Source organism: Indicator indicator, chromosome 13 (assembly GCF_027791375.1).
Source record: "Indicator indicator isolate 239-I01 chromosome 13, UM_Iind_1.1, whole genome shotgun sequence".
NCBI lineage: Eukaryota > Metazoa > Chordata > Aves > Piciformes > Indicatoridae > Indicator > Indicator indicator.
The window spans coordinates 19,226,416-19,242,890 of NC_072022.1; the positions used below are offsets into that span (position 1 = coordinate 19,226,416).

Here is a 16,475-nt window from a genome sequence, read left to right on the forward strand (position 1 = left end):
TAGCTGTGTGTTTTTGCATTAGGAGGTTACACATATTTCTTCTCTTCTTTTTCTTTTACAGATCTTGTATCCACCAAAGATCTTAACTGTCACCTAAAGAAACATTAAAATCCTGGTATTTATTTCATTTCTCTGTGTTTCTATGTGTAGCTATAAGCTTTAAAGCAGTACATCAAAGACTGAATGCCCTGCTGAAGCTGTGGGTATGTGCAGTATTGTATGGAAGGAGTGGGATTTGAGGGTAGTACAGAGCTTCTGAACCAACAGTTCTCAGGGCAAGGATCCTCTGTGTTATTTTTCAAATATGGGGTTCTTTCCATATCCTTAAGGACATTGTGGCTTCAGGAAGCAAAACAACCTTGCTGTAGGTGTTTGGGCGGTGCTGGTACTTGGCAGCCTTTGGTGATGGTTTGTAGGGGGTGGGAAATGACTGTCCAGCTGTCTAAACACAGTTATGACATATTTGACCCAATTGCTGTATTGTGGAAGAGATGTTCCATGAATAAGATAAACTCTCTTTTTTAAAAGGGGGCACATTTTTTGAATCGAGATAATGCAGGAAGAGTACCATTGAGTTGATGCAAAGTGTGCACAGGTACAGGCTGTTTGTGAGCAAAGGAAATTTGCCTTGGAGGGCCTCCTGATCAACTCATTAGGACATTCTTATTTAAGTAGCCATGATGAAGTCCTGTGTTTCTATTATTTCTTGTGGCATCTGAAATACGTGGTTAACCATCCAAATCCAGGCACAGTTCATGCAGCTCTCAAGTTCTTCTGGCATCGTGTTCATGCTGTGTCCAGGCACTTCTGTGTGGGGTAATGTGCAGCACTGCCAAGCATTTCTGGTAGGAGGGGAAGCTCTGAGGCACGTGGCTGAAATCCCAGCCAGGACCTTGGAGCACGGGGATGCCTGGCAGGCAAAGTGATGTAGCCACAGGGATGTGTAACTGGGATGTGAAGGAGTGTGATCACCCAGACAGCTGAGGAGGAGAGAGGGCAGAACACTGTGGGTGTGTGGGATGCCTCATTCTTCAGCTAATCGTGGGTGGACATACAGAAGCCTTGGAGCTCCCTGCTCTGCTGCTGTTACCACTCCCCCAACTTGATACAGTCTAACAAAGGCAAGTCATGGGAGATCTGCTCTCTAAATGTTGGGCTCCCCTCTCATTTTACCTAATGCAGAATTGGTGAGTTTTGGTGTGGTAGCTCTGCTGCTAGGCTAGCAGGAGCACTTCATCAAAGCAGGAGCAAGCAGCTAAAGCCCACAGAGGAGACTTACCATCAAGCATTAGGAGCACTGCTGTATGGCCCAGAAGTCTTCCAAGGCTAACAGGTCTCTTCCCAGAACAGAGGAGAACAACCTGCTCTGCTCAGCTGGCATCACATGCTGAGAGCAGCACAGAATGGCTGTCCCATGGTCTCCTGGCATATGAGCATCTGAGCACTACTTTTGGTAGAAGATCTTGATTCAAGATAGCAGCTGAGCTTTTGCTATCCAGACCAAGCTTTGTCTCTTTCCAAAAAGCCCTTGCCTAGCCCTGCTCCTTAGTCATCTGGTGTGTTGTGCCTATGTGCCAGAGCAAAGTCCAACAACCATTTGGTGCGTTGTAGCGTACCCGAAGGGAACCTTGCCAGCTGGTTATCTGTGACCTCTTTCAGGGCTCAATAATGTCAAACCAGACAAATCCAAACCCACCTGCTTTGCCCATTGGAAGCTGATGGATCTGCCCATTGTCTTTATAAAGGGAGCAAGTCTGAGAACCTGGGGGCTTGGGTCATGCCATGAAGAGATTTTGTGGAAAGGAGGCAGGAGGATGCAAGAGGGAATTTGAGAGAGGCAGGAAGAGCTGCATTTGTGGGCAGTGGTCCCCAACTACATATCTCCAGCTCATTGGAGCCTGGAGTAACTTTTAAGGCTCTGCAAAGGGTAAGCACACAAAAAGCTGGACAGCTGGTGTAGAAGGCACATGTGGAGGAGGCTACTGGCTGTGAACAGCTAGTTCTGATTTCTGTTGTCACAGTCAAGGGGCCAGTTGAGGCTCTGGCAGGGCAGCTGGAAAAAGACCAGAAGGGGCAGCTTCATCCTTCAGTCTGATTTCTTGTCCATCTCCAGCCAGTCCATCTTCCCAGTGACAGAGCAAAGAGTGGAGTAGGCTGAGGGGCACATTTTGTCACTCTTTAAGGGGCAGGCAGCATTATCCCTCCAACCACATGATCAGGATTGCCTCAACACAGTGGGCTCTCTGCAAATGGCCCTGCACCAAGTGCCTTTCCTTCACTTTGGAAATACATTTCTCTGGCCATGTGCCATCTAGAAAGGGCTGGTGACTCAAGGAAACATGCAGGAACTTAGGACAGCTTCGGAGACAGGCAGTATGAGGCATGCCTTTAAAAAGGGAACGGAATTTTGGAGAAGAGAGGCAAGGGAAGATTTGAGATTCCACATCAGGAAGGCAGACTATGCCTGACCCATGGAGCAGCCAGGGACTCCACAACTTTATTTGCTTATTGTAATCTCTGCTGAGCAGAGTTCAGAAGGGTATGATGACTTGGATGGACCCAGGCCAGGGCTGTGCTGACACATGCTGCCAAGTGAACAAAACTGGGCTGCTGGGGCTGCTGGAGGTGGCTTGTTCTGGGGCATGAGGAGCTGGAACTGAACAAAGAGGCCATCCAACCTTGGATTCAGTTGTGACTGAATTTGTCCCAGGAAGGATCAGTGGTTTGATTCAGTTCAAGCTTCATTGGGTAAAAAGTGAAGAGGGGTCTGGGTTCAGGGACTAGAAAGGTTATGGGGTGTTTTGGGGAAGGTCACTGAGGAGACAGGAAGGGCCATGGAGGTGTGAACAGGAGACAGGGGCTAGAAGGGGATCATTTGGACTGGGATGTTTAGGGCAATAGGACAGGTGAGGTTTGCAGTATTTTCTTCACTCACAGTTGCTTTCTCTGCTAATCTTTGGGGTACCCAAGAAGATCTCCATGGATAAAGAGCTCAGCAAGTGCTGGTGTCTCACATCAGTGCTCCTGGTGGCAGCTGGCAGTGCTGCATGAGTAAATCAGGTACTGTCCAGCATCTCATCTCATGATGATGATGTCTTTCTCCAAAGCAGTAAGTGGAAGCAGATTTGGAGAACAGGGCTGTGAAAGAACACTTGTGCAAAGGTTTGCCAAGGCTTAGCCTGTCAACAGCAAGTTCCTGCTCCTCTTCCAAGTGCCTCTGTGAGCACCAAGGCTGCTGAGAGGAAGAGTGTTAAGAGTTGGGCTGGGTCATTGAGATGTTCCCACAGATTCCTTCTTGCCCATTTAGCATCTCTGCACTCCTATCACCAAAACTGCCACAAGAATCCTTTTTCCCAGCTCTGCCTACTCTTTTTCAGGTAAATGCATCTTTTAAGGGGCTTAGTCCCTTGGATTAGTCCAATGGACCTTTAAGTTTGTTTAGACTTCAAGGCACTACTAATTGATATAATCAATTTATTTCTCTGAATGAAGCATCTTCTCTTTCTCCTTCAAAGTCTAAAATGAGCAGATGTGTTTGCTCTGAACAGCTATAGGTATAGTTAAGAGATGTGATTACCCTCTGTGGAGATTTTCTACAAAGGTGACCATCAGCTGGATGTTTGAAGGAGTGCCAGGCCTTGTGAGTACATCCACATCTTTGCTTAGATGCCTGCCAGAGCTCTGAAGTCACTTTGTCAGGGACCACTCACAACTGCCTCTGAACTGTTTGAGTTGTACCTCTTTAAGTAACGCAAAGCAAGGCAAAGTTGTATTTGCTATTACACCTTATCTCTGTTAATGAATAAGGAAATGTAAACAAGGTTGGTTGGGTATTGTCAGTGCCATTCACCTTTCCAACCAGCCTCTGCTGGCAGTGGTACTCAATATGTACCCAAAATTAAGTAAAGAATTGCAGAGGTCACAAAGAACAGCTCTATCTGGTCCCAAATACTAGTTTTTTAGAAGCTGCTTTGGCAGTTTAAACATTGAGGCCACTGCAGAGAAATAGGCAGTGGTGCTGCTTCTGAGATGAGTTAGGAAGATCACTTCCATTTTTTCTATACCTTCTCTGAAGAAATCATCTTCATAAATCTGAGGAATCACATGCTTGAAAGCCCACTTCCCAAGGCACTTTGGAGTCTCTATGTGAGTCACTGGTACAGCACTGCTTGAAAAGAGCCCTCTGAGACCCATGCTGCAATGGTCTTTGCACATCACACAGAGTATAACTGGCACCACCACACCACAGGCTGTGCTGGCAGCTCATATGGAGGTTAAACATATTGCAGGGCTTATTAGGGCAGCCTTCAGGGAGCATCCTGACCCCTGAGGCTGGCTTCAAGAGGTCTGGGCTTCCCCAGTCAAAAGTGGCCAAAACCAGTGTCTGTCTTTGGATTGTTCCTTGCTCTTCCTCTTCCCTTTCTTATTGTGACTGGATTTTGAACAAATCTGTGTGAGGGCTATACCTGAAATTCTATGGTGGGAGAAAGTATGAACAGAAAAAAACCCAAGGTGAAATCTCCTGGGGAAGAGCACCCACTCCTGTCCCCTCCTGCTGCTGCTGGCTCAGCTCATGGTGCTGATTACATCCAGGGCTTTTCTCCACAAATCTGTGAACAAGATTCTGAACAGCTAAGAAAAAAATACTTGTAAACACAAAATATAGGCAATACTAAGGCCAGATTTGGGTGCTGAATTACGTCTGACTTTGTAGCCCTGCCACATTGACAGCTGCTGTCAGGGCTACCACACTGGCATGGAAGCATGCAACAACAGACTCTGATCTTTGGAAGAGGAGCCTAATCCTTCTGGTTTATCTCCCTGTGACTTGCTTTTCAGCACTTGTCAACAAGTTACTTTTGCTAGGACCCAGGGTGGAAAAATCTCTCTGAAGCACTTGCCTGGGCTGTCTGGCCCCCACTATGCTGGCACTGGGCAGTGTTTGCTAAGCCTATCATAGCTGGGACAGATGTTTTCCTGGCTTAACATTGGTGGCACACAGCCACCTTCCCCAGCTGTCACACCCCTGCTGTCCCTGAAGACCAGCCTGTGGCACATCCTTTCCCTGGGGTGGCTACTGGTCTCCTGGGCTCTGGGAATGGGTGGCCATGAGAATGGGCAGGGAGCAGGCATGCTGGCTCAGCTGCCTTCATGGCATGAGTGTGCCCCAGTGCACACACTGAGAATCACTGATTCAGGGCAGGCACATGGATTTTGGCTCTACTTCTGCCCACAATGCTCTTAAGAGCCTCTTCTCCCCATCCTGCAGAGATGATTTGACTCTGAATGGTCTCAGAGAGCAACTGGCCAAGGTGACTCTGGCCATTTGCACCTTTGAGTTGTTTATCCCCTCTTTGATTCTTGCCATGAGATGTTACCTGTTTGGAGGTGTCTGCTCTGATATGGCACAGGAGAAGTACTTGCACATGCAGCAGATGGGAGTTTCCTGGTTTGTGTGACAGAGGTACCAATCCCCCTGACATGTGGCTTTTGTTCACCTTTGGCTGGCAGAGCCAGCTCATGGGATGCAGGCCTCTCCCCACGCTGGGGCTCTGCAGCACGTGTTAGCATCAAAGCCCTGATTATAGCTCTGGACTGATTCCTGTTTTGTGTGGTGATGGTGTGTGTGTGTGTCAGAGGTGACTCCATCGCTGCCCTGGGGTATTCTGTGTTGCACCCTGGAGGGCAAGTTATACCCTTGGCAGTGCATTATCAGCTGTTCCTCTATTGCAGCCTTATCTGTGACCCAGTTTGCTGTCACCACAGCTGCCTTTCATCCATCTCTTAGCTCCTACCCCCTCCACAGCACAACGTTATTGACCTGAATTTTACACCTCCTCCTTGAAAAGAAGACCAGCCCAGCATGACGCCCTTGCAAAGTGACTGAGGCTGGCTGCGTGGCACATCTGAGGCCCCCAGGTCCTCTCTAGTCCCCTCCTCTGCTGCAGGCAGAAGCTGTTCACCGGAGTGGGCTGGGGGTTGCCTGTCTCGGGACGGGGCTGGAGGTTCTGCCGGGAATATCCGTGACACCCCTCCCGCTGTACGGGACACGGCGCACCCGGTTGGGTTTTGGCGCTGGGGGGGCCGCTGCTGGAGCTGGAACCCGAGGATGATGCAGGGTGCGAGGGAGCGGTGCGCGGGGGCGGGTGGCACGGCCAAGGGGCGGTGCCGTGCCGTGGCGGGGGCGGTGCGCCGCGCCGGGAAAGGGTGCGCGGCGGCGGGGGATGGCGGCGGAGCTGCAGGAGCTGCGGGCGCTGGTGGAGCGGGTGGGCGGACGGCAGACCGTGCTGTTGGTGGCCGAGGTGGTGGATGGGCTCCCGGTGGCAGCCACGCTGGCCGCCTTCGCCTGCGACCTCCTGGGTGACGAGACGCCGCCGGGGCCGGGATGCCAGTCCCGGCGGCGGGCGGTTGGCGGGCGGCGGGCGCTGGGAGCGCGGCTGCTGCTGGTGCTGTGCCGCGGTGGGGCGGCGCGGAACCGGCGGACCCGGGCCCGTCTGCGGGAGGTGGTGCGGGACGTACGCAGCCGCCTGCCCCCGACACCGCCGCCCGCCGTCGTCGGCGTCCTCCTGCCCGGTGGCGACGGGGAGGACGCGGCGGTGCTGGACGCTGCGCTGCAGCGGCACTTCCCGGCGTGCGGCACTGTGCAGGCGGCCCGGTACAGCCCTGGCAGCCCTTCAGCCGTGCGCGACTGCCGCGCCGCTGCCTGCCGCGCCCTGCGGGCCGCCCTGCAGCACCCCGCAGGTACAGGGGCTGGGAAGGACACCGGCCGAGGTTGGGGGTGAGATGGGGGCTTTCACAAGATTGTTCCCTTTTCCTGAGGGAGCTAACCTTATCTTGACGGGATCTGGTGTTTCTCATTGAGATCTGACAGCTCCTGATAGGATCTCCCATCCGCTCTAATGGAATCTTAGATGTGACCACTTCTGGTGGGATCTTCTTCCCTAATGGTCTCTCTTTCATGCTGCTGGGATCAGAGCCTTCCCAATGCGATCTGCTTCTTTTTGATGGGTGTCGCAGCCCCTGGAGCCAGGGAGGACAAACTTCCCAGCAAGTTGGGAAGTACGTAGACAGCAGGGACGCAGTGACATGATGGCCATGCATGCTTCTGTATGTGTGTTCTTGAGGACACAGGACTGGGGTGCAGCCCTTGTTGTGGGGTGCAGGAAGGACCTGACCTTCCTGCAGGAGGAAGATGCTTGTGCTGGCTTTGCATAACAAATGTTTTGATTTAAAGCCAGGTGTCTTTGGTAGCCAGTTTAAGCAAGGTGAGGATGGCAGAATGAAAGCTGGGTGTCAAACAGGCCTTGAGGAGCAGCACTTGCTGTAGGACAGAAGGCAAACCCTGCTTGTGTGGAGGGTGATGAGCAGCTGGGCAGGCTTAGCTGCCACAGCAGCCATGCAAAACCTCCTGGCTCACTTTAATCCTCAGCACTGCTTGTCTTCATTTGTTTTCCTTTCCCCCTCTCTTCCTTATTTTTTCCCCACTTTTCCCTTGCTCTCCCATAATTTCCAGGGCCTCTGGTCTTCTGCTGTCTCACTGCCTTTAACCCCAAGAGATCCTGGCACTTGCCTGCAGCACCACATTGACAGGGTCCTCTGAGATCTTTTTGGACATAGGCACGGTTGGCTACAGCCTAGGTGCTTCTTTCCTCAGGTCAGTCCAGAATTCTGGATTTGAAACTCGAGGCTCTTTGAGATGACTAGGACCTACTGTGAGGGAGCAGGGTTGTTTTCTGCCAACTCTTTGTGCTGAGGCACATGTGACTTCCTTCTTTCCTTTCACGTGCTTTTATCCTCCTGACGTTGTTCCTGATGCAAGAATTTCTGGTGTGCACCTAGACAGCAGTGAGCCCTCCGTTTCTGCTCACTGCAGCCTGGTGGGACAGCAGCTGCATACATGACCATTTTCTACCTCTGCACATTGGTGGTGCTTGGCTCAGTATATGTGTTGTTGTGGATTTGAACTTCATGCAGATGTGGAAGTAACATAGTAGCCATCAGTGGTAAAAGAGGAGCAGAAGCAGCCAGAGCAGGTGTTGCAGCCTGTTTGTGTCTGCCTTATAAGCATAGTGGGTAGGAGGACTCAGCAAACTGCTTTAATTCATCCCTGATGCTCTGCCCAGTACTCTCAGTCATGTAAGTGTCCCATTTGTAATGAGGATGCTCATCAGCTGCAGGGTTCAGCCTTAGGCAGGGGCAGCTTCCTTCTGTGCATGCTGTTACCTTCCAAAATCTTCATGTGGCCAGAGAGATTTCAACCATAGCTGTGCCTCCAGAGAGCTGGGGACCTGGCAGAGCCAAGCACCAGCTATACTGCAGCCTGACCTTCATGCTATGTTTTTTCCTAGAAGCAAGGCACAAGAGGAATAATATCTTTAATGTAACGTGAGGAAGGACAGTGGGAAAGATGGACATGGGACTGCAGAGCACCCTGCAAAACAGGTTCTAGGAATGCCACTGTAAATATGTTCTTAGTCAGGGCTGAGCTGGTCTTGTTTTGCCTCCTGACTTTGCAAGAGGCTTTTGCTAAGCTGAAAAATGATGCTCATGCATCTGGATAAGGATGCTGGGAATGTACAGAGTGTAAGGCTGAGCGTACCTGTGCTTGTGCCTATTTTATTTCAGCCCAGTCTCAGAGCCTCATCCTCTTCCACAGATATCACTGCCCAGCTCTGCCCATGACAGCTGCTCTGGAGCTGTAGCCCCTCCATGCAGGGAATGCCCCATATTGTCATTTGTGCAGTGAAGCTGGGACAGGAATGGCAGTGGGATTCCTGCATCTCTTGGGTCTAAGCAGGAACATGTTGGGCTGCTGTCCTTCAGTGTCTCAGTGGTTGCTGGAGTCCCCATGCACTGTGAGCAGGGGATGTGTTTATGGCTGGAAGCTGTGGTTTGTTGACTAGCAGGAAAGGCTGCCAGTGTGAACCCTTTAGTGTCGCAATGGTTTGATAAGCTGAAGGCCACTGAAGTGGTTTGTTATTTGTTATCTGATCAGGAGGTGAAAGGCTGGATGATGTTTCAATGGAGATGCTGAGCTGCTGCTGGTGGAAGCCATATAAAATACACTGATGTAGTGTTTTCTAAGCTACTGTAGTGTTTTACTCTAACGACTTGAAAGCCTGTAGTAACTTGCTGTGACCTTCCTTGTCCTCCAGAATAAATACTATACATCAATGAAGGCCATGTGCTCTCTGCATTTTGCAAGCAGTTACAGTTGTAGTTCTTGGTGTGCTGCAAGTCTGTGTTTCCAGCAGGTCTCTGTGGAAAGGAGGAATTGCCTAATAAAGCGAGGAGCAGTAAATAGGTTGATGTAGCAGAAGCTGTGTGTTAACAAAAAAGAAAAACTTCTGTAGGAATGCCCTAACCCTGTCAGCCCCAGCCTCACAGCTGCCTGAGCTCCTGCCAGGTTTCTTGCTCTGCAACATCCAGGATAGTTTTAGCAGCAAGGTGTCAAAGCAGAAACTGACCCTGAGGACAAATTTCCAGGGTAGCAGGGAGGTTTCAGCCTGAAATTTCAGCTTCCAGGAGCTGCTCCATGCTTTCCAGGAGTGGGCTCTGTGAAGTGGACCTGTTTTTCCTGTGATGAGTTTTGCTTGTGGATGGGAGATGTTGTGAGTCAGCAGTGGGGAGACTGGGGAACATCAGGGCTGATCCACTGCTGATCTGAACTCATCTTCTCTGGTTTATCCAGAAGAGGGGAAAGACAGGCAGAGGTGGAGGTTTCCATCCTTCCTGCGGTGCATTTCTTGGAGCCAGAGGAGCCAGAGAAAAGGTCATGAAGCAAAAGCTGCAAACAATGTTCATGAAGGTATGCCCAGCTCCCTCCCTTGTACTCCTGCTCTGACTGCCAGAGGTTCCTCAATGACTCCCTGGTGGTTCTGGTGCACAGACCCCTTGCTGATGGCCTCCTTAAGCTATCTGCAGCACTGCAGCTGATGTCTCTTGCCTTGCTGTGGTTTGGCTAGAACCTGAAGACCACCAGTGCACATTTGGCTGCTGTGTTACTGTCTCCCTGTTTTCTGACCTTTTGCTTATATAAATAAAACCACACTGGGTCCAGTGCCCAAATGCACTCCTGGGGGCACTGCTGAACTCAGTTTTGCTGGAGTTTCTGGTAGCAGAACTGCTGTCTGTCTGAACAATGAATTGGAAAGATCACCCTGATCTTACGTGACATTTTATTCAAACTCAGCTGGAAGGGGTGTTCCCAAACCACTTGCACTTGGGGCTGGCAGGGAAGAGGAAGAAGGAAGTCAGCCTTGGGTTCTTGGATTCTAAAGCAAATTGTTCAAGTAACAAATAGCCTTGTGTTCAGCCTTTGCTGTACCACTGGTGCTTCTGCTTGCTTTTCCCAGCAGTGATTTTCTTTTTGCAAGTGTCCCTGTGCAGGAGGCTACAATGTGCATGGTGTGGAGATCCAAACTGCTCTATGGAGCATGTAATAGAAGGGAAGATCCTTCACTAGAAATATCATAGAATGGAATGGAATGGAATGGAATGAAATGGAATGGAATGGAATGGAACACAACAGAACAGAATAGAATAGAATATTTTCAGTTGCAAAGGACCTACAATGATCATCTCGGCCAATGACCTGACCACTTCAGGGCTGACTACAAGTTAAAGCATGTTATTAAGGACATTGTCCAAAAGCCTCTTAAGCAGATAAGATGCTTAAAACTCATAAAGGTCAGAGAAAAAAACCTGAAATGCCCAATTTGTTCAGCTTTGAGACATCTTCAAGGGTCAGAAAATTTAAGTACCTGATCTTGCTGCCAGTGTCAGGCAGGTGATGCCTCCTGGCCATGAAGCTTGCTGTGAGGTTACCGAGACTGCAGAGGCTGTAAGGAAGGAGGGCTGGAGGGAGGAAGGGAGGAAGCCAGAGGGAGCTGGCCCTTGTGCTCTTTTGTTTGTTAAAGCAACGTTTTGTTTGTAAAGCAGAATGAAAATTAGTTACAAAAAAAACCAAAAACCAGCTGGGCTTTGGTTGTGATTATATATCAATTGCTTCATCCCATGCTTTTGTTGCATTTTGCATGAAGAAGAGTTTTCCCTGCAAATCTGCCTTGTCCTCTCTCTGCTCTTTGTAGATGACCTGCAGGACCCTGAGGAAGAAGTGGCTCTGACCAGCTTGTCTCCCAATGGAAACTGTGAAGAAGCTGCTGGACACAGAGGCACCTAGAGCTTCTGGGTGCCTAGCACAGTCTGTGTCCTGGATCTGCCTGGTGGATCTGGAGCAGTGAGAGCAGGAGCTGGTGCATGCTCACTCACCCTCTCCTCCAAGGAGCCACCACTCCAGGGAGAAGCTGCTCCAGGATCTTCTGTAGCTGGTGACAGCCTCTGAGGTCCATGCCAGAGAGCTATCCACAGGAGTGCCTGGAGCTGTCAATAGAATCTGGGGCTTCTGAGAAGCCCTTTGGGGATGTATCCCATGTCCTGGGAGAGATGATGTTGGGACTTTGAGTGTGAAATGCACCCACCTGTTTGAAGAATGAGGAACACTTCCTAATTCTGAGCAAAGTTCCCTGCTGAGGAAGCTGAGTCTGGTCTCCCCGGCAAACAGATTCTGCTGCCTTATTTTCCTGCTTTATTGTTGCTTTGGAGTTCCCACCCTCTCTCTCATCAGGGAAAAAAAAAAAAAAGAAGAAAAGACAAATAGCACAGTGGTGTGGAAACTGTGATGGGACCAAATATGAGGTTTCAGATCTACCAGCTGCTGAAAAGGATTGAATATAGCTGTGTAATGTTAGGAACACAGTAACAGCCCAATGCGGGGAGCAAGAAGAATGCAAAAGATCCTGTAATGCAGTAATGGCAGCTGGAGAAGAGTGTGGTTTGGGAGCAGGATCTGTCCCTCTGGCTTGGTGCTCATGGACTGACTGATGAACTGCTTGGGTTGGAGAGGTGGCAGATGGACACTGAGTTGTGGCTGGTGCTAGATGGGTTTATGCCTGGGGCATCTCCACAACCATGTACTGGCAGGTGGTGGAGGTAGCCTACAGCACAAGATGTGACTGCTTCATAAATAAATATAAAAATGTATTTTAAAAATCTATTTAAGTTGTTCCAAAGGGCTGCCTATAGGCTGTGGGGCACCACAATTACAAATCCTTAGTTTACAGGGAATATTACTATAATTCCAAGAGTATCTCTCTTTATTCTTGCTTTAATGCAATATAAACCAGGTCTTGTTTTATTTTTAGCACAAGCTGCTGGGTTTTGCCTGAGGCTGGCTGTCATTTTGGAGTTATATCCAGCTCAGACCAGCAACTTCAACTTGTCATGTCCTGCCTACCTCTTCTCTGGGTTTGTTGGTGAATTATGTTGTTATGTCCTTTATGCACTTCTGTCCTATTTCTGGTTCCTTTGTGTCTGCCATCCAGCCAGCTCTGGCCAGCACTTTGCCCCAGTGATGTGCCTTTGGCACCTTTCTAGCTCTCATCTGGAGCAGAGGATGTGTTTTTCACCCAGCTCTGCTCATGACTGTGATCAATACTTTTCAACAAACCATTTTTCTGTGCCTCAGTTTCCCCACAATTAGGATGGGGACATCAACACCTGCCTACCTCACTGGGGTTATGATGGTAATGCTGGAGCAGAGCTTAGCAGCTCCTGCATCTAGAATCAGTCCCTTTATTGATGGTGCTGCTTTTCCCTCTTGGCCAGGAGAAAGTGGCTAAGGGTGTCTGGGGCATGCTGCTGAGGTAAGAGAGATGGGGAGTGTTTCCAGTTGTGCTCAGCAAGTCTGTGTTAGCAAGCTGCTCTTTTGAATCTGTTAGGATAATTAGGCTTGGTCCCTGTAGGAAAGATCCACTGGCAATACAGCCATAGTGTTGTAGCTGCTCTGTAAGGTGGTGAGAGGGAGAGGTAGGTGGATGCCAAGTCCATGTGAGGAGGATTTAGGGAAGTACATTGCATTTCTTCACAGCAGAAGTGGAGTGTGGGCTAGAAAGAGTGAACCTAGGAGGCTGCTGATACTGGTGGAGCACAGAGCTCTGCAGAGAAGGCACCAAATCCACTCTCCTTCCAGCATGCAGTTCTGTAGGTTTTCTTTGCTTATGAGCAGGTGGCAAATACAAATGTGACTTAGTCACTTGATGTGGGTGGCTGTATTCATGACTTCAGACTTCAGTACTGAGTGGTAATCAAGATGAAGGTATTCTTCTGCTCTGTCCCTGCCATGAGAATGTAGCTCTCAAGTGCAGTGGATTTCGCCCTATTCCTCTTCACAGCAGAACCCAAGTTGCTGGGCTGTTACATGCTTTCCTGTTAAAGCCCTTGGTTAGGTGAGTCCAGTAGGACTTGACAGTATGATTGGGTGAATCTTTATTTCCTTGCAGTATTTGGCCTTTGATGCCTAGAATTTACCAGTGAAGAGGTGGCTCAAGAGAACAGATTTGCAGCTAAGCTCACCTTAGTGCTGCAAATCCAATGGCTTTATTTACTGGTATTTTTAAAGCAAATCATGCAAGTTTGCCCTTGCAGTGAGACTTTAATGGGTGAACTGCCTGGGGTTTAGGAGGTGTGAATGGGAACACATTTGACCGAAAGTATTGTTTTCCTTTGAGGAATGAAACAGACTTGAATGCTTTTTTTTTTTTTTTTTTTCCTTTTCCTTCCCTCCCCCTCCCCATTAGCTGAGCATGTGGAGGTGAAACAGTTTTACATCTTTGATTTAAGGGTACTGTTATCATATGTGTTTACTGTGAAGAATAAAGACGTTTATTTTCTGAATTGGAACATGCTTCAGTTTGTTTTTTATTTGCTGTGATGTTATCCTTAATGTAGCATTATGCAGTGGTTTCACTGGTATTTCTCTTGATTTAAATAAAAGGTATTGGTTGAGAATGGAAATGACTGTAGTGTATGGTATCCAGATCAGCACAACTGATTTGTGTGCACCTCAGATAGGGGGGAAGGTTGGAGACCTGAGTTGTCTAAAAGCAGAGCTGACCCTCTCAGTGTCATGGGTAAGGTTGTAATGTTCATTAATAACATCCACTAACTGAGACCATTAAGTTCCCTTGAGGAGGAATTCAAGCCCTTCAAGTATTTTTTCCTATTTACTAGAAATAGGTAGAAATCAATGCCGCTGAAGTCTGGGTGCTTTGATCTCTTGCTGTGCAGCACCATTGCTGTTGGGCTCCATTTTCCTTGGTGCCAATCCACCAGCCTGAATTCCCCATCTGTCTGTATTGGAACCAAAGCAGAAGCCAAAATTACTCTGTTCTCCTCCACAACTGGGACACCTTCAGGTACACATATGTATAGGAGATTTGGACATTGTTCTGTGCCACAAAAGTGATGGAGGGGGAGACAGATTTGGTGCGGGGCTGTCGGATGCATCAGTACGTTTTCTAAGGGAGAAATGGGATTGGATGCAGCCTTTCCTCACAGCTACAAGGTATGTGAGAGGAGTCGGGGCCCTCAGAGGTGGCTTCCAAAAGGTGATAAATGCAGGAGAGCTCCGTATCGCTGCAATACCTGTGCCGCACCTGTGCCCCCAAAGATGCCACCCTGTTGCCGGCAGCCTGTTCTGGCGGGGAGAGCGGGGGGGATTTCCCACCTGCGCGGTGCAGCATGCACGAAGTGGGCATTGGTTTGTGTAGGCACAGTGCAAACATGGGCATTTAGGGGGTCACTCCGCCGAAACAAGCGTGCGGGGTCGGTGCGGGGGCTGTGGGGTTGGTGCGGAAGCCGATGGGATCCCTTGCGGGGCTGGTTAGAGTTGCGGGGCGCTTGTGCAGAGCTGCCCCGGTCGCGCCTGGATGCTTCCCTGCCGCCCCGCACAGGCAATCCTCACGGACACCTTTGCCGGCAGAAGCGGGTTCCTGCCGGAAGGGGCCCTTCGCGGCACTTCCGGGCCGGGCGGCGGCGGAGCGGGAGCGGCGCGGCGCGGACCCCAGGCGGCGGAACCTCACCGCACCTGGGCCGGAACAGACCCCACCGGACCCCACTTCCCTCCGCGGGCCGGGCGGGCGGCACCATGATTACCTCGGCTGGTGAGGGAGCCGCGCGGGGCGGCACTGCCCGTCGGGGTTTCGCTGAGTCAGGGCCGTGACTGGGCAGTGCTGCCGCAGGCCGCGGGGCGCCGGTTGCAGCGCTCTGTGGGACCGTTCAGTACGGGGGCTTTCCCCCACTTGTCACCCCTAGCCGGTAGCTACCCTGCGTCGCGGGGAGAGCGGGAGGTTGTCCCCGTGCGCGGTGGCTCATGACAAGTTGGCACTTTAAGGCTGACCCGCGGGAGGCGGAGGGGCTGCCCCATGCCCGGAGGACAGCTTCCGGCTCGCCTCCGGGTGCCCTGGCAGCCTGAGCAGGACCGACTCTACATCAGGCTCGGTGGGGACGCTCGGGAGGCAGAGACTTGCCCGTCCCGGCGCCGGGACCCCCAGTTGCCAGTATTTACGAGGGGACTCCCGTGGTTTTGCGAGCCCTTGGCAGACACTGGGGTGTTCCTGCGCCGCAGTTGTGAACTGAAGCGCTTCACCTACTTAAAGCGAATAACACACCGGAGGTGTGAACCCCGTGGGCAGTGGGGGGTTCTGCGGGAGGTACAGCAGGGAATGAGAGAGGGGGAAGAGGCAGAGCTGAACTTTGGGCGGGTCAGAAATGCAAACACCTTGCAGAGGAAAAGCCAGCCTAAACAGTCCAGACTAATGAATTGCGTGAGGAATTAGATGTTAAACGCTGTTTCTGGATCTACTGAGAGCTTAATAGTGTGAGAAAAAGACGAGATTTCCAAAAGTACTCAGGCCAGAAATGGATACATGACTGGTTGTGGTTTTGTCAGAGAAAAAGCGTGGAGGATAATCATCTGCAAGCAGCTTTCTCTTTCTGAACCCTTTGCTTTATGTTTAAGTATTACTGTAATTGAGAAGGGGGAATTAATTTCAAAGGGGTTTTAAAAAGGTAGCAGTTGTATGTTGAATAGGAGGGAGATCACTTCCTGATAGATCAGGTAAATGCAGGAGCTTATTTGCAAAAGCAAACATGTGTTCGGAGTAGAGCTGCAGAAAACTGCTGAAAGGAGCACTATGGGGTGCTTTCACTGCCCAAGGGCCATGTCAGTGCTCTTTCAGTTATTACTGACAGACATGTCCAGCCTAGTTTAAAAAAAAAATCTGATACTGGGGGTTCTACAACCTTGCTTGTGAAAGTGGGTAACTGCCTTACTGTCAGAAGAGATAGAATCATAGAATCAGTCAGGGTTGGAAGGGACCACAAGGATCATCTAGTTGCAACCCCCCTGCCATGGGCAGGGACACCTCACACTAGATCAGGCTGGCCAGAGCCTCATCCAGCCTGGCCTAAAACACCTCCAGGGATGGGGCCTCAACCACCTCCCTGGGCAACCCATTCCAGGCTCTCACCACTCTCATGGTGAAGAACTTCTTCCTCACGTCCTCACATCATCTAACCTCAATTTTTGAAGCTCCAAATAAAGTTTGATTTTACTATTCCCGTTTGTATCTGAC

At 50.2% G+C, this 16,475-nt stretch overlaps 2 protein-coding genes across 2 annotated transcripts in view; both read left to right on the forward strand.

The window, feature by feature from the left end:
• Nucleotides 1–6,224: 6,224 nt before the first annotated feature.
• C13H2orf72 (chromosome 13 C2orf72 homolog) lies at nucleotides 6,225–11,182 on the forward strand. The gene is made up of 3 exons (XM_054385741.1): nucleotides 6,225–6,741; nucleotides 9,692–9,808; nucleotides 11,091–11,182. The coding sequence occupies exons 1-3, from the start codon at nucleotides 6,225–6,227 to the stop codon at nucleotides 11,180–11,182; spliced, it is 726 nt and encodes a 241-aa protein (XP_054241716.1).
• Nucleotides 11,183–14,986: 3,804 nt separating this feature from the next.
• Nucleotides 14,987–16,475, forward strand: part of PSMD1 (proteasome 26S subunit, non-ATPase 1) — a 74,195-nt gene continuing 72,706 nt past the window's right edge. The window contains exon 1 of the mRNA XM_054386267.1: nucleotides 14,987–15,002. Within this exon, the coding sequence (XP_054242242.1) occupies nucleotides 14,987–15,002 (16 nt within the window). The remainder of the gene's footprint in view (nucleotides 15,003–16,475) is intronic.